Below are 23,844 nucleotides of genomic sequence, written 5' to 3'. Positions count from 1 at the left end.
ATGCTAGTATATCATTGTATATACCGCTGTGTTTCACAAAGGAACACAATATTCATACCATATTGTAGATCTCCTCATTCTTAACAACTTTGCCTCAAGTACCATTTGTTACCATTTTGTGAAACAAAACGTTCATTAAATACTTGAGATTATAAAAAAACAAAAAAAAAAAACAAACACTTTTTTTAACTAATCCTAGGCCGTTCGCCCAATTGGAACCAAACCAGTGAAGAGAGATTCAGCAGAGTCCCAGTATGAAAAGTTATCAAAGGAATTTTGAAAATTTGATTCATTGTCAAATGGTATGTTAAAACGTACATAGTGGGTGTGGCCACTTTTACTAAAATGGTTATAACTCTTGAATGGAATATTGTCACCAAATTTCATTCCAAGTACACACACAAAATTGCACATATCTACCTCTTGGTGGCGCTATAATAGTAAAAAACATAAAAATGGCTCTAACTATGGAACTGCTGCTCCGATCAACTTGAAATTGTGCATGCAGTTTCGGTGTCCAAAGTGCCATCAAGGACTATGGGGACAGTTTCATATCTTGAAAAATGCTTTTCACAGCTATTTGAACTAGTCCTAGGCCGTTCGCCCAATTGGAACCAAACCAGTGCAGAAATATTATTAACAATTATCAAAAAGGTTTCAACTTTCGATTCATCATCGCAAATCGACACCAAAACGTTTGCAGTGGGCGTGGTCACTTTTACTTAAACGGTTATAACTCTTGAACAGAATTAGATATTTTCACAAATTTTGAGACACTTATGTGTGGGATCATTTTGAGGACACAAGAAAAAAATTGCATACCTATGCCTCTTGGTGGCGCTATATCAGTCAGGAATGTAAAAAATGCCATATCTGTGTGCTACCTTACCTTATGTTTCTCAAAATTAAGGCACTTTAATATTGTTTTAGTTGCTAACAGGCTGTCTTATTAATACTTAATATCTGTTGCTTAATGACCTTAAAGGCTTGAACCCAGTTAATTGCTGCTTGCAGCAATAATTGTTGATTATTTCTCTGAATATTGTAATTGCAATTAATTTCGATTAATACAATTAACATAGAATGATTATTTTGTGTGGGGCAACAGCATGCCATTTCCTTTTGTAGACTAACAGTTACTTTACTGCTATTTTAAGTCCTTACTGAATGCTACAAGTATATTTTGTGAGCAGCCTGGGTTCCATTTCTGTGCTGTCATGCTGGGTAGGTCCACCCAAGGTGAAACCCCAAAGTCCCACTCCACCATATTTGTTTTTGGCACCATTCTGAGTAAATTCTAGAGACTGTTGTGTGTGAAAATCCCAGGAGATCAGCAGTTACAGAAATACTCAAACCGTATCAAACCCCAAGATCCCATTTGTTGTCTCCTGCTTTGGTCTGTGTTTTATATCAAAAGTCTTTTGACTTGCTGCCACTGACACGAATCATCAGGGTTTGCCTTGATCAGAGCATGAAATCTCCATCACACATCTAGACACAGCCAATAATATCCCCACTTTTGCACATTCGGATGTTCTGATGAGTCTAGCACACATAGTTTCATTTCAGTAGTGAATTTATTCAAATGTTTGATCTGCATGTTAAGAGTAAACAATTTCAAAAAACTTATGAGAACAAGGAAACAATCTATGATTTTTCCAAAGGACTTTATTGACTAAGAGCAAAGGTCTTGTTTTTTTACCCTCTGTGGTTCATCATTTAGTATGTGAGAATTCATTTAGCAAACACTTTTATCCAAAGTGACTCACAGTACACTTATTTAAGGAAATAATGCTCCACTGAAGCAACCTGAGCTGGAGTTACATGCATGCCTCACTCAAAGACACAATGGTGAAAGTTGGGGCTTTCCTTGCAGGGCTCAAACCTACAAACTTCTGCTCACCAATCCTGAGCTTCAGTCACTATGCCACACCAAACAAAACCTAACTGAATTAATTTGTTTGTTTAGGAAAGGAAAGGAAGAAAATGAAGATGCTCACCTGGCTCCAGTTTGATGACCTTGATGGCAGCTAGTTCTCCTGAAGTGACATTACGAGCCTGAAAAAAGAACATCAGTCTTAATAACTATCATCATAGCAATAAGATTTAAGTGAAAATCAAACAAGTGATTAAATGTGTGTAAAAAACATGTGATGTTTGATGCAGGGCTGACACTCTCAATTATTTTGTTAATCGAGTAATCTAACGATTATTCTGGCGATTAATCGATTAATCGATTTAATTACTCAGATTGCATGAAGGTGTCGAGGTAAGGTCAAGTTTGGCTAAAATGCATGCATTAGCCTAAGTTTTAGCACACTCTACGAATGAATAACAACAACAAAACAATTGTGCAAACCACATCTAAAGCCAACAGACACCCAAAGCAGATCTATAATATATATATATATATATATATATATATATATATATATATATATATATATATATATATATATGCAAGATCTACTATTTCAACACAATCTGCCCATTTCAGTTTAGAACTCAAATATGGGAAAACAGGCCATGGAAATAAAATATTTAATCTTTTCAGAAAGAATATCTGCCCACCAGTCTTGTTTATTGAGGATGAGTTAAAGCCTATTCATGGTTAAACTATTTTATGGAGATATAAAAGCCATTTTATTTGATTGTTGCATGTAAGTGACCAACAAGGAATACAATATCAACAGTAATCACGTCACTGAGAGATAGATGTTTTCACTGATAGAGCTGCAGTTGCTTGCATTGTTCCATTTGTGATACATACTGCACAAATAGCAAAAGCTTTTTGCTTGACACATACCATATAAAATGTTCCTTCTCATCTGGACATTCAGTTCCTTCTTGAGCAAACACTGTTAATAATTTCACATGCGGAGACTAGCCGTTACTCCCTCAGGTAAGCCCGTTTCATTTTGTCTCTGTGGGGCATGAGCTGTATGGCATTAATGGCTTGTGAGGAGCTTTGACTGACAGCATCACCTACAAAGCTGCGGCTTTATTCAGTAAATAAAGTTCTCTGAATTCCCACATTGAGTTTAACCTCTGACAATGGCCATAAACTTTAAAATATTTATCGGAAGTGTGGCATTGTGAACTATTACAAACTTAATCATCATTAAATCTATTTACATGGAGGAAAATGGCATTTACATTCAGACTGTAATTAATTTACACAGAACAGAACCCAAATCACAATCTGCAGAAAATACCCTTCTTAGATCGCCTGGATTTAGTCAGATTTACAGAAAAAGAAAGTGTTTGTGCATCCGTCACTGCATGTGTAACTTTAATCAAGTCCGACAGACGTCTTTTTCATTACATTATTTTATGTTATTTCATAAAAAAGCATACACTATATTGCAAACGACTGTATAGATAAATAGGTTTAGAGTGCATTACAATGTGTTTTTTGCTGAGTTCCTGGTCTGTGAAAATTGGATGTCTTCTTTTTGAGTTCTGTTGCTTGCTGAAGTGGTGTTATGCTTTTCCAGGTCCTGCATTGTTTTTCAAATCTAAAGTGAAGCACTGTCACAGAGGTCTGCGACCCGATCTGGGCCTGATGGGACCCGAAAACCCGATGGGTTTCGGACCGGGTTTGGTCAGTTTTTCAAGTAGGACTTCGGGTTTGGGTCAGGTCAGGTTTGTAATTAATGAAAAAATAAACAGGCTTACCGAACCTGTTTCGCACACATGCTCTCACTCTCACTCGGGCTGTTCACACCGAACTTGTTTTTGCGCGTATCTGTTTTCCCATTGTTTTCCTATGTAAACACATGCTGGACGAATGTCTTTGACTGTTGCGTCGTGTCTCGCTGTTTCTTCAGCGTCTCACGCAGGACCAGCACATTTTAAACACCATGTCAAGTTAAAAAGAACTTTTCAAAAACGACTGTGGAGACACCTGCGCTCTGTTTCATACTTTGCGCTGCATCTAGATTGTTTTTAGCGCAGGTGTCACAAATATTTAACATTCTGAACAAGTTCAGGCTGCATAGAGGGGACTGTTGCATTGTTTCATATTATTCAGATTGTTCTGCACCAAGTGAAGTTACAGCACATAAATGGTAAGTCAAAGCTTTTTTTCCATTTCTACTTTACTTTTTGTAGTTTTTACTTCACTACGTTTTAAAGAGAGAACTTTAATACTTCCACTCCGATACATTTTGCAAGACCCTTTTGTTAATTCTGCGATTGAATATAGCAAAAAATAACGGAGCTGTAAATGTAAACCACATGCAGCTCAGTGATAGTGTTTTTTGATTTGTGAACAAATAGTTTTGAGTCAATCTTTTGATCAATTTGATTCTTTTAAATAGGTCAAATGATTCTGAATGATTCGTTTCACAAGGGGAACCCCTGACAACACATGGTTAATCAAGCATTATGTAATTTTGATACTTTAGTACATTTAATATCAGTTATTTAATTCATCAAGTATTTTTCTAATGAGCTATTTTAACTTTACTTGAGTATACAAATTCCTTTGACTTTCACTTCCACTTTACTACATACTGAAGAGAAAATGAATACTTTTACCCTGAAACATGTCTCCAAACTCTTTTGGTATTGTTGCAAGTGAACACTGCAAAAAATAGCATAGCTGCAAATGTAAACTGCATCCAGCTTGGTGATAGTGATGTCCGATTTGCAAACAAATCACTTGAGGCGAATGTTTTGATCAATTTGATTCTTTTGAATCAATTCGGTTCAAAAACCAGTCTGAATTAAGGCTGGGTGATATATCCAATATTCACCATATAATCACCACATAATGATTTTGCTGAAGATGTCAAATTAAGCAATATCGTGAATATCGCAATTATTTTAATATGCTTTTTATTTTGTCAATTATTTTGTTTCATAAAGTGCTAACTCCACGATCCTCCAGGGCTGCATAATTAATCAAAATAACACCAAAATGGCGATATGGTCATATGATTATAAAACTAACAGATAAACATGGTCTGTGTGCACTTCAGAATAATCGAGTGATGCGCTGTTCTGTGCACACGCAGGGCTCATGTCTTAAGCGCTTTCAGAGCAGTTCACAAAAGTACTGTAGGTTCAAGCATTTGTGCAATTCCTGCAAACAAGATATTATACAAATCTACAAACACCGTACAGTATAACAGTAAAGGAGAAGATGAAAGCTTTTCACCAGATGAGGAACATTGTCAACAAGCCTTCCCAGAAGAGTTGAAGCTGTTATAGCTGCAAAGGGTGGGCCGACGTCATATTAAACCCTATGGATTAAGAATGGGATGTCACTTAAGTTCATATGCGTCTAAAGGCAGATGAGCGAATACTTTTGGCAATATAGTGTTTTATATATATATATATATATATATATATATATATATATATATATACACACATACATACATACTGTATGTATATATATATATATATATACCATATACAGTGGTGTGAAAAAGTGTTTGCCCCCTTCCTGATTTCTTATTTTTTTGCATGTTTGTCACACTTAAATGTTTCAGATCATCAAACAAGTTTAAATATTAGTCAAAGATAACACAAGTAAACACAAAATGCAGTTTTTAAATGAAGGTTGTTATTATTAAGGGAAAACAAAATCCAAACCTACATGGCCCTGTGTGAAAAAGTGATTGCCCCCTAAACCTAATAACTGACATAATCGACATCCACATAGATGGACAAACTAATTTTACACGCCAAAACACTGTTGTTCAGTTCATCATGATATTATTCAATTAAGATGTGACAGCAGGAAAACATTAGATAAAATTAGCTGCAGATTCAATTAAGATGTCATCAGAAGGGTCAAAGTATTTCCTTTTCTTTTTCTTAGCAACAAGGCGAGACCTGACAACTACGAGGTCGCCAGCAGTGAAAAGAGGGGGGTCGGGGGTTGATTGAGATGAGTATTACTGGGCAGACCACGGGTGATGACATCCCATAAGAGCTAAAAAGTGAACTTTTTTTTTTTTTTTAGAAAAACCAAAGATTGCACCAAACTTGCACTAAGTTTCAGAAAATAACTTTTTTATGAAGGGGCAAAATTTGCAACCTTTAATTTTTTTGCAGGGGCATTTTTACTTTAGTGAGGAAATGTATCAAAATACACCATCCAATAATATCAAAATGTCCAAATGAACCTTTAATTGAAATAAATTCTGAAATAAATAGTTCCCCCGAATTACTCACCCTCACTTTGTTCCAAAACAGTATGACTTTCTTATGCGGAACACAAAAGAACAATTTTTAATGAACATCCATTTTTTCAATACAGTAGCAGTTAAAAGTGACTCACTTTAAAGCTTAAAAAAGGAATAAAAAGTATCATAAAAGTAGTCCATGTGACTCGTGTCAAATTCCAAGTCTTCTGAACACATACGATAGGTTTTGGTGAGAAACAACACAAAATTTAACAATGGATAGGCCGTCGAGATTTTTAAATAATCGTCTGATCGCGGTTATTTGATCTTGATCTCAATTTGATTTTGTGCAAAAATAGAGACATTATTGTGAAACATTATTGTGTTCCAATCACACTGAACTGTCTAAATAATATAATATAATATAATATAATATAATATAATATAATATAATCAGATTGACTAGGTTTTTAAAAATATCAGTGTAGGGGGCCTGGGTAGCTAAGCGAGTATTGACGCTGACTTCCACCTCTGGAGTCGCGAGTTCGAATTCAGGGTGTGCTGTGTGACTCCAGCCAGGTCTCCTAAGCAACCAAATTGGCCCGGTTGCTAGGGAGGGTAAAGTCATATGGGGTAACCTCCTCGTGGTCGCGATTAGCGGTTCTCACTCTCAATGGGGCGTGTGGTGAGTTGTGCGTGGATCGTGGAGAGTAGCATGAGCCTCCACATGCTGTGAGTCTCCGTGGTGTCATGCACAGCAAGTCACGTGATAAGATGCACAGATTGACGGTCTCAGAAGCGGAGACAACTGAGACTTTTCCTCCGCCACCCAGATTGAGGTGAGTAACCGCACCACCACGAGGACCTACTAAGTAGTGGGAATTGGGCATTCCAAATTAGGAAAAAAGGTGATAAAATAAAACAAATAAATAAAAAAAAGAAAACAGTGTAAATGTAAAATGGACATAAGACTAAACACTCAAAAAGAGAAACATATATGTATTTGGAAATATTCTGCTATTTAAAATATTATTTTCATGTCATTCTTACATTTTTAAAGCCATAAAGGAAGTCTTATATCCATATTTCATTATATGATTCCAAGTTAAATATGAATAAATGGCTTTTGATGAAGCACACATACACCACAAGTAGGCCTGCATGATTATGACAAAAATCATAATTGTTGATTATTGGCTTTGATATTGTAATCGCGATTATTAATGTCGATTAAAAGATTAAATTACTGTGGCGTCACAAAGCAAGCAACCGCATGGTTCTTCAGAGTTGCAGATTTCAATGGATGATATGAGCTGCGCTCCAGTTACTTTTAAGCATCTTTTAAGCATTAAATGTTGGAATAATGTTTGTTAATGCTAGGCCTAATAAAAGTTACTTTAAAGGGACATGTATGGTATAGAAGAAATATATCTAGATTATTTCTGAACTATTGACAAAACCAGTTTTTACTTGATTCAGTATGCCTGTGTGACATGTAACAGGTTGATACATACACATCCCCACATGTATAACACACCTCTAAAGCCTGAGAAAGGTGGCATAAAAACAAAAACTACCATCAGACATGCAATACGTGTCTTTACTGCTTTAATTATTGGTTCACGTACTGTAAATAATATGACACTCAATATTAAAACTTATTAAAAGACGATTTAAATTGACAAAGTTACTGACATTTTTAAGCCCACACTCCATATGGGATCAACATCATTCCACACAACTATTCTGTTACTTGTACTTAAACTCATTTATTCTGGTCTAAACTGGACAGTGGCAGGGATTTTGAGTCAACAAGTCAAATGAGGGAATAATTTGAATGCATAATAATCAGTATGTTCAAAAACATTTGACTTGTCGAATGAGTGATGCGTTCTGAAAGGGACGCTGCTGCAAAACACAGAGGCATCCCGAGACACTAATGCAAATATGTCACAAGTGATAAAGCTTTGCCGAGAGCGTGCAAGGATTCACTCCGAGTTGCATGTAAAAAATGCTAAAACGCAACTGAAAGCTCCTCTGCAGAATCCTGTTACTCTTCGCACATATTCAAATTAATGTTGCGAAGCGCTTTGAAGGAAGCCCACATGCTGAATGCTTTCCAAGGGTGGGCATTGTTTGAAGTACAAACAATGCGTATGGCCAGGCCCGCCCATAAGGAAGGAAAGGGGACAGCTTTCAGGGGCTAAGCAACTGAGAGGGGGCACAAGAGAGATAGATCAACACCCCCGATAGTGCTACGACGTCCGGAGATTGCGAGCGAGCATTGCCTGTGACAACAAATATCGGCGCTCCAACATTTACCGGCACGTGCACTTGATTTGATTATTTGCCATCGATGACCTTACCAGTTACGAACACTGATTTAAGCCAACACATTTTTAACCATAGGATAGCTGTTGAAATGGTTTTAATTAGACCAAATTATAAATAATAAGCTACCTAAAGGCTTCTTTTTCAATATTCTCTGTGAAAAGGGAAAAGCACAATTCCTTTTCAGGTTAATCTGCCAGTAGCTAAATGCTAAAAGGGATGCAGATTAGTGCTGATCAATAACTTCATCAAGCATCCAGGCACAGTGGTCAATACCGTGCCTTGCAATCAGGCAAATCATATTGTCTGGTGTGGTTTAAAATGATGTGTTAATGATCCTTTATAATGAGCCCTCCACCAGCTCAGGAAAGGCAAAAGTCAAGGGTCGTGGGAAACTAACAATCAAATCTAAAAAGTGTCAAAGTGTGGATTGAAGAGCAGTGTTAATCTCATCAATTAAATTACTGACATAAATGCTTGTTGATGAAGGGTTTTTTGATTTTGTCAACGATAACAAAGACGAGACGAAAAAGATGTGTAAAGACGAAAATCAAACGGTTTTAATAATACATACTGTTGACGAAAAGATGATGATAAAAAGATTACTGCAAGATACAAACATATTTTGTATTTATTAATTTTTTAAGAAAGAAATATCTAGAAAGAATTGATTGAAATAATCCAGTTGTAGTATGTCGGGGATTTCCCCCCTTGAGCTGTGAGAGTTGAACACCTGTACAATGAACTTTACTAATGGGTTAATTACATCACTCAAACACATCCTATATACTGTTGAAGTCAGATGTTTACATACACCTTAGCCAAATACATTTAAACTTAAGTTTTTCACAATTCCTGACATTTAATCATAGAAAACATTCCCTGTCTTAGGTCAGTTAGGATCACTACTTTATTTTAAGAATGTGAAATGTCAGAATAATAGTAGAGAGAATGATTTATTTCAGCTTTTATTTCTTTCATCACATTCCCAGTGGGTCAGAAGTTTACATCCACTTTGTTAGTATTTGGTAGCATTGCCTTTAAATTGTTTAACTTGGGTCAAACGTTTTGGATAGCGTTCCACAAGCTTCTCACAATAAGTTGCTGGAATTTTGGCCCATTCCTCCAGACAGAACTGGTGTAACCTAGTCAGGATTGTAGGCCTTCTTGCTCGCACACGCTTTTCCAGTTCTGCCCACAAAGTTTCATCAGATTGAGGTCAGGGCTTTATGATGGCTCCAATACCTTGACTTTGTTGTCCTTAAGCCTTTGGGGGTATGTTTGTGGTCATTGTCCATTTAGAAGACCCATTTGCAACTGAGCTTTCACTTCCTGGCTGATGTCTTGAGATGTTGCTTCAATATATCCACATCATTTTCCTTCCTCATGATGTCATCTATATTGTGAAGTGCACCAGTCTCTCCTGCAGCAAAGCACCCCTACAACATGATGCTGCCACCCCCATGCTTCACAGTTGGGATGGTGTTCTTCGGCTTGCAAGCTTCACCCTTTTTCCTCCAAACATAACGATGGTCATTATGGCCAAACAGTTCAATTTTTGTTTCATCAGACCTTGATGAAGGACATTTCTCCAAAAAGTAAGATCTTTGTCCCCATGTGCACTTCCAAACTGTAGTCTGGCTTTTTAATGGCGGTTTTGGAGCAGTGGTTTCTTCCGTGCTGAGCAGCCTTTCAGGTTATTTTGATATAGGGCTCGTTTTACTGTGGATATAGATACTTGTCTACCTGTTTCCTCCAGCATCTTCACAAGGTCCTTTGCTGTTGTTCTGGGACTGATTTGCACTTTTTGCACTAAACTACGTTCATCTCTAGGAGACAGAATGAGTCTCCTTCCTGAGTGGTATGATGGCTGCGTGGTACCATGGTGTTTATACTTGCGTACTATTGTTTGTACAGACGAACGTGGTACCTTCAGGCTCTCAAGGATGAACCAGACTTGTGGAGGTCCACAATTGTTTTTTCTGAGGTCTTGGCTGATTTCTTTTGATTTTACCATAATGTCAAGCAAATAGGCACTGAGTTTGAAGTTAGGCCTTAAAATACATCCACAGGTACACCTCCAATCGACTCCAATTAGCCAATTAACCTATCAGAAGCTAATTGGCTAATTGCCTAAATGCTTGCCATCATTTTCTGGAATATCCCAAGCTGCATAAAGGCAAAGTTAACTTAGTGTATGTAAACTTCTGACCCACTGGAATTGTGATATAGTCAATTAAAAGTGAAACAATCTGTCTGTAAACAATTGTTGGAAAAATTACTCAAATTACTCAAACACAAAGTAGATATCCTAAACGACTTGCCAAAAATATAGTTTGCTTATATGAAATCTGTGGAGTGTATGTAAACTTCTGACTTCAACTGTATGTGAGATTAATCAGCTAGCTAAAAATGCATAATATTATAACTTACATCTGCACAGACAATGAAGCCCATGAACAGGTAAACTTGAAGTATTGCATGCTAGTCAGAATGTGTAACTTATGAATAAGCCGCTTGCTTAAAAATGTGCTACACGCAACGCAATATCCTAAACAGTCTAAACGTGAGTAATTCACAAAAGAGTAACTTCTAAAAAGTAGCTAATACTTCAGTATATTTATTTCATGCAATTAATTCAGGAGCTCCAGTTTTCAGGACAGTTTTCTCATGTTATTTAATCTTACATTTTAAACATATTAATCCTTAATATGTTCGAGACATGTTTAAATAAATTTACGTAGTTTATACGTTTTTCAAAATATTCGAATATTTGATTACAATTTTATCTGTTACAGTATAAGTTTTACTTTTTTTTTTACACTATAGTTGACAACATTTATATGCCATTTTAGAGTAAAAATTACTAAAATGAATGAATATGACATGATGAAATATTAACTAAATTTAAAGGACATATTCACCAAAAGACAAAAATTATGACTAAAATAAAAAACTGTGAAAATTAACACTGCTGAAAAGTATAAAACATTAGGTTAAGGTAAATATACACTGGTCGGCCGAGTGTCACGGTTAAGCCCAAAAGTGTACTCCGGTTAGACGTGAATGCTAGGCGTATGCATACAGGATGCGTGACGTAAATTTCGTCATCAGAAGAGTGCTCGAGTACTGAACGAGAGTGGCCTGATTTTTAAACCGCGCACACTCTAGAATCGCACCTGGATTTTTCTGTACTTTTTAGTGGGTCCACAAGGTGGCAACACTCACAATTGAGCCTTTGCGTTCACGAAGAAGCACTAGATGTTATCGTCACTGAATATCAAGGGACGAAGGTAGAAACAACAACAGTTGATATGCACATTAAGAGCGTGTGTGTAAGGATGTCAGGGAATACCTTCATTTGTATGACTCGAGTCTGAAGGACTATAAAAGACATCTTTATGGGCCTAATAAACACCTGACAAGAACCAACTGCCTGTGTATGTGCAAACGGTCAACCGAAGTATACTTTGAAAAGCTAGCTTTTAACTGTTAGCAGACGCTTAGTGTTCGTGTCAAAAAAAGAAGTGAACTTTGGGCTGACGTACGAGTTAACCACACAAAAAAAACACACACACTGTCTCCTATGCCCTTTTCCCAACACAGCGCTAAAGTGCAGAGCAAGAGCCATGCACTCCACTTGCACAGGTGCAACACACAGTGGGGCTGCGAGCTGCTGCCACGTCAGGTAATTACAGAGACGTGGATATATCACTGCAAGCTTGGCCCCCAACCAGCCGAATCTAGGCCAATCATTTTTTGCACTGCCTGGCAAATTTGATGCCTTGTATTAACAATTTACTGTGCCAATGCGGCACTGACCTCCGATAAACAACCTGTTTTCCTCTCTAATGTCTTTTCTGCATTGGTGTTATCAAACATTTCATCGGATTCATTATTCATGCTGTATTGCAGTTAAACGCAGAGTACATTATGAATCCTGAATTCTGGAGTGTGCCTGGGCTTGCTAAAGCATGATTACGGAACTACAAACGAGACCACTGCCTCCTCACAGTGTCTTATCAACAAGATACTTTGCGCATATAAATCTTTACTAAAAACGGTCGATTAACTGTCCATTACAGCCTCATCAGTCTAATTTTGCTATCAAACTTGACTAAGTAAATCACATTCTTGTCCAAACAAAGGTAGGATGTCAATCACTCGGACTCACTAAGGGAGAATACAATTTCTCTCCACGGCCACATTTGTAGAACAGTAGATTACTCTGTCACACAGCTCAGTATTTATGCTTACTCACGGAAAGGATGTGGGGAGGTTGAAACTGCTTTAGTCTCTAGAATCGGGACCATTTAAAAGTAGGCTAAATGGCAAGGAGGTTCTGCTAAAAGGGTCAGTGTTGTCCAGTTTGTTGTGAATTTCTAAAAGGCGCAAAGGCATAAAACACAGGAGACTAAATAAGGTGTTGACAGACACTTCCTGCAAAATAAGAGAAAGGTGATGAAAGAAAGGTGCGATGGGTTGAGCGTGCCGACCTCCGCTTTGTTACTCCCGTGAGGTGTTTCATGGTTTCAAACCAAAACGGTTCTTCATTTTCTCGGAATGCCTACAATGACAGTCTGACACCTTTTGCGACAACAAGGTACAAAAATCTCTCATACAAACAAAAATACAAATGGAACTTAAGGAAGGAAAGATTGTCAAACACAGACTTCCAAAATCATCTTAGTGTTTCTGTAGTGATCAAGCAGTGTTGCCTGCAGCTGTATTTAATAATACATTATGTAGGCTTTCCATTCATACACACTCAAAATAATAAACCGTTTGATTTACTTAAGCTGTGTCAACTGTTTCCACGGTCCAGTTGTATGAACTAAAGAAATTCAAGTAAATTGGACAAACGTTTTTTTTTTTTTTGAGTAAATGCAAATCATTTGGATTTGTTTATGTTACTTATTATTTTTATGTTCGTTTTACTTGACAAAAAGCATTGAACTTACATAAGTTACATTTATTCTTTCAGTTAACAACTGGCTAGGAACATTTTGCACTGACATGCTATATGTATTGGCATGAATCTTACCCAGTGGCACAAAAATAGCTCATTGGACAAAGCAATATAAAAGTGTTAAGTATTTGTTCTCGTCAACCTATGCTCAAGCTCCACGCTTTACCACAGCGGCAACCCCCAAAATGACATTACAGAAACTCCTCTAAATCTCAACATAACAGGAAATGTTTAACATTAAACACTCAATCAACCTTAAATCAACCTTACCATAATACTAGATTTCACATGATGCCACATTTCAGTCTGATATGTTGTTGACCAATATTATTACTATTATTATAAACTTTCCCCAAGAAACTCAACATCTTCTCAAAGCAATGCAATAAAGAAAATAATATATACGTAAAAAAAAAAATTATATATATATATATATATTCACTTAATGGTTTAAGTCATCTCTATAGAGAATATATATTAATATCTGAAGGCAAACGTGGCAGGTTTGTTTCCTCAAATCTAATAACATTCAAACAGTATTTTAGTAAAGGTGATAATTAAAAACCCAATATTTTGGTACATAACAGTCCTATAGCTGTTTTCCTCGTCAGTAGTGGTTAGAATGTTGGGCTGTCTAGCTGTTTGATTTCCTTCATAGTGCTTAAAAGTACAACAAAAAAAAAACCGGTGTAGAATTCAAATGGGGCACATAAGTTTGTGGTCTTCATTGTGAGTCTCTGGAGCACCAACATCAGGAGGCCTGCTGGACTCTGCTGGCTCCAGAGATAGCGTGTGTAACACTTACATGAAACACAAATTTAGTGCTTATGAAACACTGAACGCAAGATGAAAATAATTGAATTTGCTGACTTTCAATGAAATTCTCAATGCCTGAAAAACCCTGTCCATGTCTCTCACGTCTGAAGCCCTGCCCACTGATAGATACGCACAAGCATACACACACTCCTGTTGCGCAAAACAATTCTATCTACAATGTGTTTGTGACCACAGTGGAGCATTAAACAATCACATGTCCGTCTTGATTTACAGATATATAAAATAGCAATAAAGTAATTAAGAAACAGTTCTCATCTTGTTTTGGGTGTGTATCCAACATAAAGTACTGTATATGGCATACACACGCCCCACACAAAATACATTCATTTCTTTTCACATTTTGTTATGTTGCGGCCTTATGCTAAAATACATTAAATTATTTATTTATTTTTTCACATCAATCTACACTCCATACCCCATAATGACAAAGGTGAACCTTCGGCCCAGTCTGAGGTCCTGAGCGGTCTGGACCAGGTTTCCATTAAGGATATCTCTGTATTTTTGCTGCATTCAGCTTTCCTTCAACCCTGACCAGTCCCCCAGTCCCTGACACTGAAAAGCACCCCCACAGCATGATGCTACCACCACCATGCTTCACCGCTGGGATGGTATTGCGCAGGTGATGAGCGGTGTCTGGTTTCCTCCAGACATTATGCTTGGAATCGAGGCTAAACAGTTCAATCTTCATTTCATCAGACCAGAGAATCTTGTTTCTCACAGTCTGAGAGTCCTTTAGGTGCTTTTTTATGTGTCTTGCACTGAGGAGTGGCTTCCATCTGGCCACTCTGCCATAAAGCCCAGATCAGTTGCAGTGATGGCTGTTCTTCTGCAAGTTTCTCCCATCTCTACACATGATCTCTGGAGATCAACCAGAGTGACCATCGGATTCTTCTCCCCCGATTGTTCAGTTTGGCCGGGCGGCCAGCTCTAGGAAGAGTCCTGGTTGTTCCAAACTTCTTCCATTTAAAAATTATGGAGGCCACTGTGCTCTTGGGAACCTTCAATGCAGCCGACATTTTTTGTAGCCTTCCCCAGATCTGTGCCTGGACACAATCCTGTCTCTGAGATCTGCAGGCAGTTCCTTTGACCTCATGGCTTGGTTTTTGCTCTGATATGCATTTTCAGCTGTGAGACCTTATATAGACAGGTGTGTGCCTTTCCAAATCACGTCCAATCAATTGAATTTGCCACAGATGGACTCCAATCAAAGTGTAGAAACATCTCAAAGATGATCCAGACAAATGGGATGCAAATTTCAAGTGTCATAGCAAAGGGTCTGAATACTTATGTCAATGTGATATTTCAGTTTTTTCTTTTTAATAAATTTGCAAAGTTATAAAAAAATCTGTTTTTTTGCTTTGTCATTATGGGGTATGGAGTGTAGATTGATGTGAAAAAAATAATAAATAGCAAAAAAAAAAAAGAAAAAAAAAAAAAGATTATTGTGTGTGATCTGTGAAGCTGTCCAAATCATCCTTTATGAGATGGGACTACTTTCAAAGGTGGGTAAACTGACGTAATTCCTGTGGGTTTTGGCAAACACCATACTCACTTCATGTCCCATTCTGCTATCCTTGAGGGTATTATGCAGAAGTTTCCAAGTTTGCTGGATTTACATAGTCATGACATGAGTTGAAAGGTTGGGTGTAATTTGCACAAATAAGGTAGGCATGCAATTCCACACCAACCTCATGCCAACACATCGACTATAATGTTGAAGTGTTAAGGCAGTAATTTATCGTATATATTTGTCATTAAAAAATAAACATATGAAAAGTAGACTAAGTGAATAAATAAATTTTTTGAGTAAGCTACTACCCTACATGGCTCGATTCATTTTCAAGTGGTTTTCAAAATTAGAGCTGACTGTTCCAGTTAATTCACGATATGTCTTTGATATGAGTATTAGGGGTGTAAATCGGACGTTTCATCACGATACGATCTTATATCGATTCCCTTGGCCTGCGATCCGATATTTACCGATACTTCAAAGTCTGCCGCGATACGATTTTGATTTGATTCGATTCAGGGCCCTGCGATCGATATTCAGATATTATGTGCCTATTTTACACAATCAATTACATTTTTTTTTGCCCTCAAATAAAACCAAAATATAATTTGATTATTATATTGCGCTCTCTGAAAAGTGCAAATTTGTTGCGTTTGCATTTGTCATGAGAGCTCGCATTTTAAGGAGAGCCCAGTTGATGTGCTAGCACTGATCCTGTCACTGGTCTGGAGCTCTTGTTTCACGGGAATCCCGTTTGACACGTACGCACGCCGCATGGATAGCAGAGCACAATTTGGCTTCAAAGACCCTGCGCACATGTGCCGACTGCAAAATGGGTTAAACTATCTTTTATTTTGTGTGCACGTCAGGTTTAGAATACATTAGGTTTATTGTAGGCTACATCACAGGCCTATTTATTTTTTTACATCGTAACTGTTATTGGTTAACGTTCTTTACCGAACAGCTGTCATATTAGATAAATGGTTAATGCACGACTGCACGTCGTGAAATACGCGCAACTTTTCAGCGCATTTTTTTTCTCTCTCATAGATTTGGCTTAGTCTACCTGTTAATTATTTTCAACAATGTCCTGACTGTTTTAATATGTTAAGTAACTTTTGTTTGGTGATTTCTGTTTAGAACAGGCTTTTAATGGTTGTTTCATTGATCCTGCACTATTCATTCAATTGTTTTCAATAAATTTGTCTATAAATATTCGCTAACGTTGATTCAGTGAATGAGTGTCATGTTCTATATTTAATGTACAATGATCGTAATTCAAGGCGAGGACGTCGCAGATAAATGCCCCTTTTCAGTGGAATTTAGCTTCGGATTTGGAATAGATTAAGCATTTTAAATGGGTCGCATAAACACACTTTTTCTTACCGTTTTTTGAAGGTTGGTTTCTCTTTAGACTAGTCGACTAGTCGGTTACAAGACTTCCGTTTTAGTCGTAGCGCACATCCCTAATGGAAATGCATACAGACGTGGCTGACATGAGAGTATTAAAGTAAAGTTACATCTTTAAAATCTATATCGATATTTATATGTTGTATTGATAACATTGTTGGTTATTGGATCAATGCATTACCCCTACTGAGTATATTTGTCAGGACTATAGAAAGTCAGAGGTTACAAGAGTGTCCCAAAGCTGGCTGATAACCATCTCTGAAGCATGATAGTATTACAGGATGGAGCAGTGCCCAGTTGTTGAAACAGGTAAATAATTAATGATCATTTTTTCCCGACAAAGTCAATTCAGAAATGCCCCACATCAGTAGTGCAGCAGGGCTACACACTTCGGGCACACATCTCAAGGAAACTCTAGCATCTTGAATTTCATGCTGTCAGAATGTTTTCACATATGCACAATGCGGGCCACTCGGATCCCAGAGTCATCTTACTGTGTAATCTGTGTGACTGAAGGTGACTAGTCCAGTCCAGTGTTTATCCATCCGGAAAGCGATGCAGAATTTCCTTGGTATGAAGAGTGAAAGGGGAAATTGGGATTTTTAGCCACATCGAAAACATCCCATCAGGTTAAGCCAAGGCCTGGGGTAGATGTTTCTGGCATGAAAAGAATTCCCTCAGCATTTGAAACTCCACCTTGAAAATCTGAGAGGGAAAACTATGAGCTAATATGACTGTATTTCACCAAATTATGTAGATGCACTATAGAGATGGATAAACTCGGCTAGTCTATGGGTTGCCTGTTGTATAATTAGACTGTTGTCGGGTTCACCAACCCCAGTCGGTTGCATTTCTTAAGGACGTTTAAATAAACCACGCTTGTATGTTCAAAAACAGCTAGATGGAGTGCAACGTCATGAAACTGAACGCAGCGTTCTTGAATGAATTATTCTTCAACCAGCAAGACAACTCGAACTCGAAGCACTACAATGCATGACACTTCTCTCCACAGTTTAGACTCGCACCAATGAGTTTCTCACTCTCGCTCTCACTTTCACACACATTCATCCCTTCTAGACGTTCTTTCTGTCATGCATTGCTCACTGACGATTCCTCAAACTATAAACATAACAATGGAATCAATACAAAACCACTTGCCGAATACAGAGAAGCCAGAGAACTATAAAAATAGCCCCACTAAGACTTGACACAAAGCCATTACAAGCTGATCAGGCAGGGTAATTAGTCATATCCTTACCCAGACAAGGTTGGCTTTTTGTTCAATACTTACTTTCTTTGCTCAATCAATACTTTACATCTCTGTATGCTTTCAGGCCCTTTAAAATCCACCAGGAGCATGCTGGTGTTACATTTACAACAAACTGTTAAGAAAAGCGGTGTACCAAGCAAACAAACAAACCTGGTGAAAGCTGTACGATATTTAAATCAGCATACAGCACTTAAAGCTAATATCCTTTTGAGAATATTTTTGAGAAAATGCTTTTATTGTTAGATTTTCAATCGAGCAATTTTATTGAATACCATCCTTTGCCATTAAATTTGGACATTTACAACATAACTTACACGTGGAATTGGTGCACGCAGAATTCCGCAGATTTCAGACACCTACCATTCACAGATTTTCACATATTTCCCGCCCCTTGTGAGTTTGTTTATTAAATATTTTAGCTAATTTTATAAGGCTTTCAGCAGCCATCAAGACTGTAGTACTCTCAACTTAGTTTAGGATATTTTAATCAATCTATTTTTTTCAACAAAATCAGAGCAGAAAATACCAAAAAATAAAAAGTCAGCAGAGTCCGTCTGGGCCTGCTCATAATATGCTACTAAAAGGCCATTATCATCAACATCTTTTTATCATAAAATTATGGACATTTTTTTGGTACTCAATAGGGGTGGGCGATATACCAGTTGACATGATAAACCAGTATACATCTGCAAGAAATGTGCACCTCATTCTATTCACGTAATGTACGCGGTACATATTCTGTCGGGGAAGTGGAGGAGGAAGACGGAGCAGTTGTTTACCTAAAAGCACTATGGAGGAAGTCAAACATCTCAAACAGTGAGAGAGTCTGACATTCTAACCAACACTGAGGAGGAAAACGGCTAAAACAATGTATCATGCGCCAACAATTGTCATCTGTCGTGCAGATTTTTTAAACTACACCTCATCACCCTTAACAAAATTCAGTTTGAATAATGTTAGATATTAGAAAACAAACCGGCTTTGCTCTCAGATATTTAAATACTGTCTACAGAGATGACTTAAACCATTAAGAGCATAATTAAGTGTTTTATAATAATAATACTAGTCAACAACATCTGACTGAAATGTGAAATTGAACATTGTTTACCACTTTTTAAATACCATCAATGTTTTATTTTATTTTTACTCTATGTTTGTCAAGTCCTGAATAAAGAGAAAATGATATAAGAGGCAGTAGTTTTCATTTATAAAGTATTTAATTCAATGACTGGATTTTTCAAAAATAGGCATTACAACATGGTTATTTAATATCTTCTTTTTCTTTCGCCACAGCGGACCATCCGTGATCCGCATATCTGACTTGGCACAGGTTTTACGCCGGATTTCCTACCTGATGCAACCCCCAGTGGCTGGGGGACTCTCACTCACACCTACGGGGCAATTTAGAGTCTCCAATTCACTTAATCTGTATGTTTTTGGACATGTGGGGGAAAACGGAGCACCCAGAGGAATCCCTGCGAACACAGGGAGAACATGCAAACTCCATACAGAAAGGCCCAGTTGAGCCGGGACTCAAACCCAGGACCTTCTTGCTGTGATGCGACAGTGCTAACCACTGAGCCACCGTATCTGGTTATTTAATATATAAATATGCATATACACATATGCCACTAAATGACCCATTAAAGGAATTATTCAAGTTAACCCTTATCCAAGTTCCAGTCATTTTTACCCGGATGACTTTTTCTTTCTTGCAATTATTTTTTTACATTTTTTTTTTTACTTAATCCAATTGGAAAACAAAAATCCTTTCCTTCACATGTGGTATCTGAAAACACACACAAAAATATGTGGACCATTTTCAGTAAATTTTTTTGTTTTATTTCACTTTGTTACACTTGTTGGGTTCTCGGTCAAAAATGACCGGCCATTGGAAACGTATGGATTACACTACAAAATACAGAAATATTAAGTGTTCAGGAGCATCCCAGTCCTTTAGATGAGCACATATGTGGATGTGTGTTTGCACACACAAAGTCCTCGAACATGTGCACACACACACAACATACACAAACTCACACATAATGTGTGTTGAGCACCCTGTTGTGCATCGTCTTTCCATGTACGCTCTTTGAGGAATATTTCAAGATCTAGATATCATATTATGTTGTGTTTGGGCTCGTTTGAATCAGGATAGTCTGCTGTAAGTTACGATATGTCACTGTCTATGTAATATGTATGTTTCAGGAAGTAATAAGCAAAAACATGACAAAAAGCCACTCCTGATTATTATATTTATGTGTGTCTGTGGGAATTTCATACATTAAAACTCACTGCAGTTTGGCCTCTGACTGAAACAAATTTGCTCATTGCACTTTATTAATTGAGCTCTTTCCAATGATATATAAAACAAATCTCATCTTTTTATGGTTTTACCAACTCTGAATATAATTGTTGTGATAAATTTGCAAATGATGAGAACGAAACAGTTCTTATTTGTCTGCAAATTAAAAAGCATTGTTTAAGATTTGGTAGGATCAGCTATAAGCATTGTAAAGACCAGATTCTAGGCTTTAAAATGACACCTATTTTGTTCAGATCAAGCAAGTGGTTATTAATTTATTATGTAATTACTTTTATTTATTTTTTTCGCAGGGAGATACCCCCCACTGGCCTGGTATAAGCTCAGTTCTATTAATCATTCTATCAAACAAAATATATCTTTTCAAAAATATGTTTAAAAAAAGGAGTACAAAACCTGTCATAATTACTAAAAAAGAAGTTGATAAAAAGATCTAATGCAATATCTTGTGATAATATATGCAATATGAGAGATTTATAAACAATCTTAGTGGGCCGGTCATTTTTGACCGGGAACACAAAATGTGTTAGCACAAAAACAACACAAGGGTTAAATACAAATTCAGCTCAATAGGCAGCATTTGGCGCATTATGTTGATTACCACAAAAAAAAAAATTTCGACTCGTCCCTCCTATTCTTTAAAAAAAACTAAACAAAAAAAAAGCAAAAATGGAGGTTACAATGACCACGTTTACATGAACACCAGAAAGCCATTGCGAGAAAGCTTCTTAAGGCACGAAATCTGTGTATGCATTTACATGAGCTGTGTTTGCAGCTTTCGCTTTACTCACGTATACATGTGGCTCAGTCAGTAGCAGCTTTCTCCACAGCAACGTAATTTCCCCCACGACGCTTGTGTAAATAACAAATATTGAATCCGAGGAAGACTTCACTATTTTATTCTCTGTTGCTTCGCTTTATTTCGAGATACTCCAGAGTTGTTGCTGTGTTTGTTTCTAGCAGAATTGCGCTGCAACAGTGGGGTTTCCCTAGACTTGCCATGATATCATAATTTTCACACCGGTGCGGTATTCACGTTCAAACCAACTAACTAGTATTACACTGGTTGGATGCTAAGTGCTACTATGGGGTAGTTTTCGCTAAGCAATATCTTACACAATAATGCAACTTTATTTCTTAATTATTTTATCTAGAAATTCAAATAAAACTGAAAAAAAATTAAATGCAATTTAAATGAGTGTTGTTCAACTTTTTGAAAGATGGCTTTTCAACAGTTGTGAAGGGCAACATCTCTTTGGCAACGAACCTACTTCATCCGTGCATTCTCTACATCATGGGCTACTGGTCACGTATTTTGTTGTCCGGGCAAATACATCACTTACTGTGGGTTGTTGCAGGTTTAATGTTGGTGTTTTATTACCTTTCATCCCAGGACCCAGTTTAGCTGCTTCGGAAGGGTAATGACTTTGAATGTGTGTTAATAAATTTTTTTTTGGTCCCTCTTAGGGCTGGGCGATATGCAACAAATATGTTCACAATATTTATTTATTTTTTTATTATATTTATATATCACAATATCCAATTACATCGTCAACCCCCCGGCTGAGGGATCTGTGAATATTCTTGCTTTAGTGATTTTACATTGAAAATTTAATTCATTTATGTAAAAAATGAAAAACTTAAACCAAAGACATTTCTTAATTCAATTTGAGACTTCAAACAAAATGAAAAAGCAATTAAAATAACGAAGTGGTCAAAAAAAATAAATAATCATATATAACCACCCTTCCATTTACCGTCACGCAAGGCGGAAAACTCCCCAGCTGAGATGGTCTGAGGTCATTTGCAGCATTCTCATAGACGATACTATTCTTGCAAAACATTTTCAGAAGATTGAAACAAAGAAAGAACGAGAACCCTTTACATACGCGTTGCACGAGACTGCACACCTCCGAACAAACAGTGCGTCAGACATGCGCATAGACGGCTTTTCTGTCATCTGTTCATAAAAATATAATAAAGTGTGTTTCTTCAAGCACATGTCTGTGTGTCTAACAGCATTTCTTGTGTCATTCGGAATCTGGGTCATCTTACAGTTACCCACCATGCACATTATATTCACTACCTGCAATTAAACATCTGTCAATGCACGTAAAACCGATAACACCGTGGCAACCCTAGATTTCCCTCTTACGTCATACTCCGCTTTTCCCACTGTACTCCCAGAAATGTTTAATTCTTTCCACTGTGTTGACTTGTTGTTGGGCTCCACCATGACGTTTGATATACTGTCTGTTCATACGCACGCGCACTCCTCAAAAACCTGTAAGAACGCCGCTTATGCGTTTACTTGGCCACATTAAGCCGCATTCTCTGGGAGAAACCTGGGTGCGTTAAACCGTTTTCTCTTAATCCCTTAAACAGCGTAAGGAAATCAGTGTTCTTGTTTAAATGACATTTCAGAATGCCGCTTTGTGCACCTGAAATAAATAGTTTACTTACAATGGAAGTAAATGGGGCCAATTTTTTTTGGATGGTTTAAAAGCAGAAATGTGAAGCTTATAAATTTATAAAAGCACTTGCATTCATTATTCTGTTCAAATCTGTGTATTATTAGAGCTGTAAAGTTGTTTAAATCGTCATTTTAGGGTTTCAGGGTTTACGGCGTTATGTCGTCATGGCAACGAAGTAGTAAAATTGTATTTAATTTTACACAGAAAAGGTTAGTAAGCGATTTTATCACAATAAAATCATGTTAACATACAGTACATATTGTTTACGTCTTGTAGCTACACTTCTGAAACAGTATTTTAATGTTTACAGATTGGCCCTATTCACTTCCATTGTACGTGCCAAAGAACTTGTGCCGAACCCGGAGTATTCCTTTAAAGAATGCAAAAATTCAGAGAAAATTTGTTGCAAACTTTCCAAAAAATATCACAACCAGAACTTTCCAGATATGAAGTGTTGCGTTGACTTTCTTTTGTTAATTTATTTACATTTGGTCTCCTTGCTGATCTTGAATATTTGGTTACATCCTTGAGTAGTTGCTTATCAAAGAAAGCAGCCCAAAGACAGTAAATCATTGCATAT

At 37.1% G+C, this 23,844-nt stretch overlaps 1 protein-coding gene across 4 annotated transcripts in view; it reads right to left on the bottom strand.

The window, feature by feature from the left end:
• The window catches only part of map4k3a (mitogen-activated protein kinase kinase kinase kinase 3a), a 121,842-nt gene that overhangs the window by 93,577 nt on the left and 4,421 nt on the right, over positions 1 to 23,844 (bottom strand). For all 4 annotated transcript variants that reach the window (XM_051675477.1, XM_051675478.1, XM_051675479.1 and 1 more), the window contains exon 2: positions 2,001 to 2,058. In XM_051675477.1, coding sequence (XP_051531437.1) covers positions 2,001 to 2,058 — 58 coding nt within the window. The remainder of the gene's footprint in view (positions 1 to 2,000; positions 2,059 to 23,844) is intronic.

This window comes from Myxocyprinus asiaticus, chromosome 37 (genome assembly GCF_019703515.2).
Source record: "Myxocyprinus asiaticus isolate MX2 ecotype Aquarium Trade chromosome 37, UBuf_Myxa_2, whole genome shotgun sequence".
NCBI lineage: Eukaryota > Metazoa > Chordata > Actinopteri > Cypriniformes > Catostomidae > Myxocyprinus > Myxocyprinus asiaticus.
This window is presented reverse-complemented; position numbering and strand designations above follow the sequence as displayed.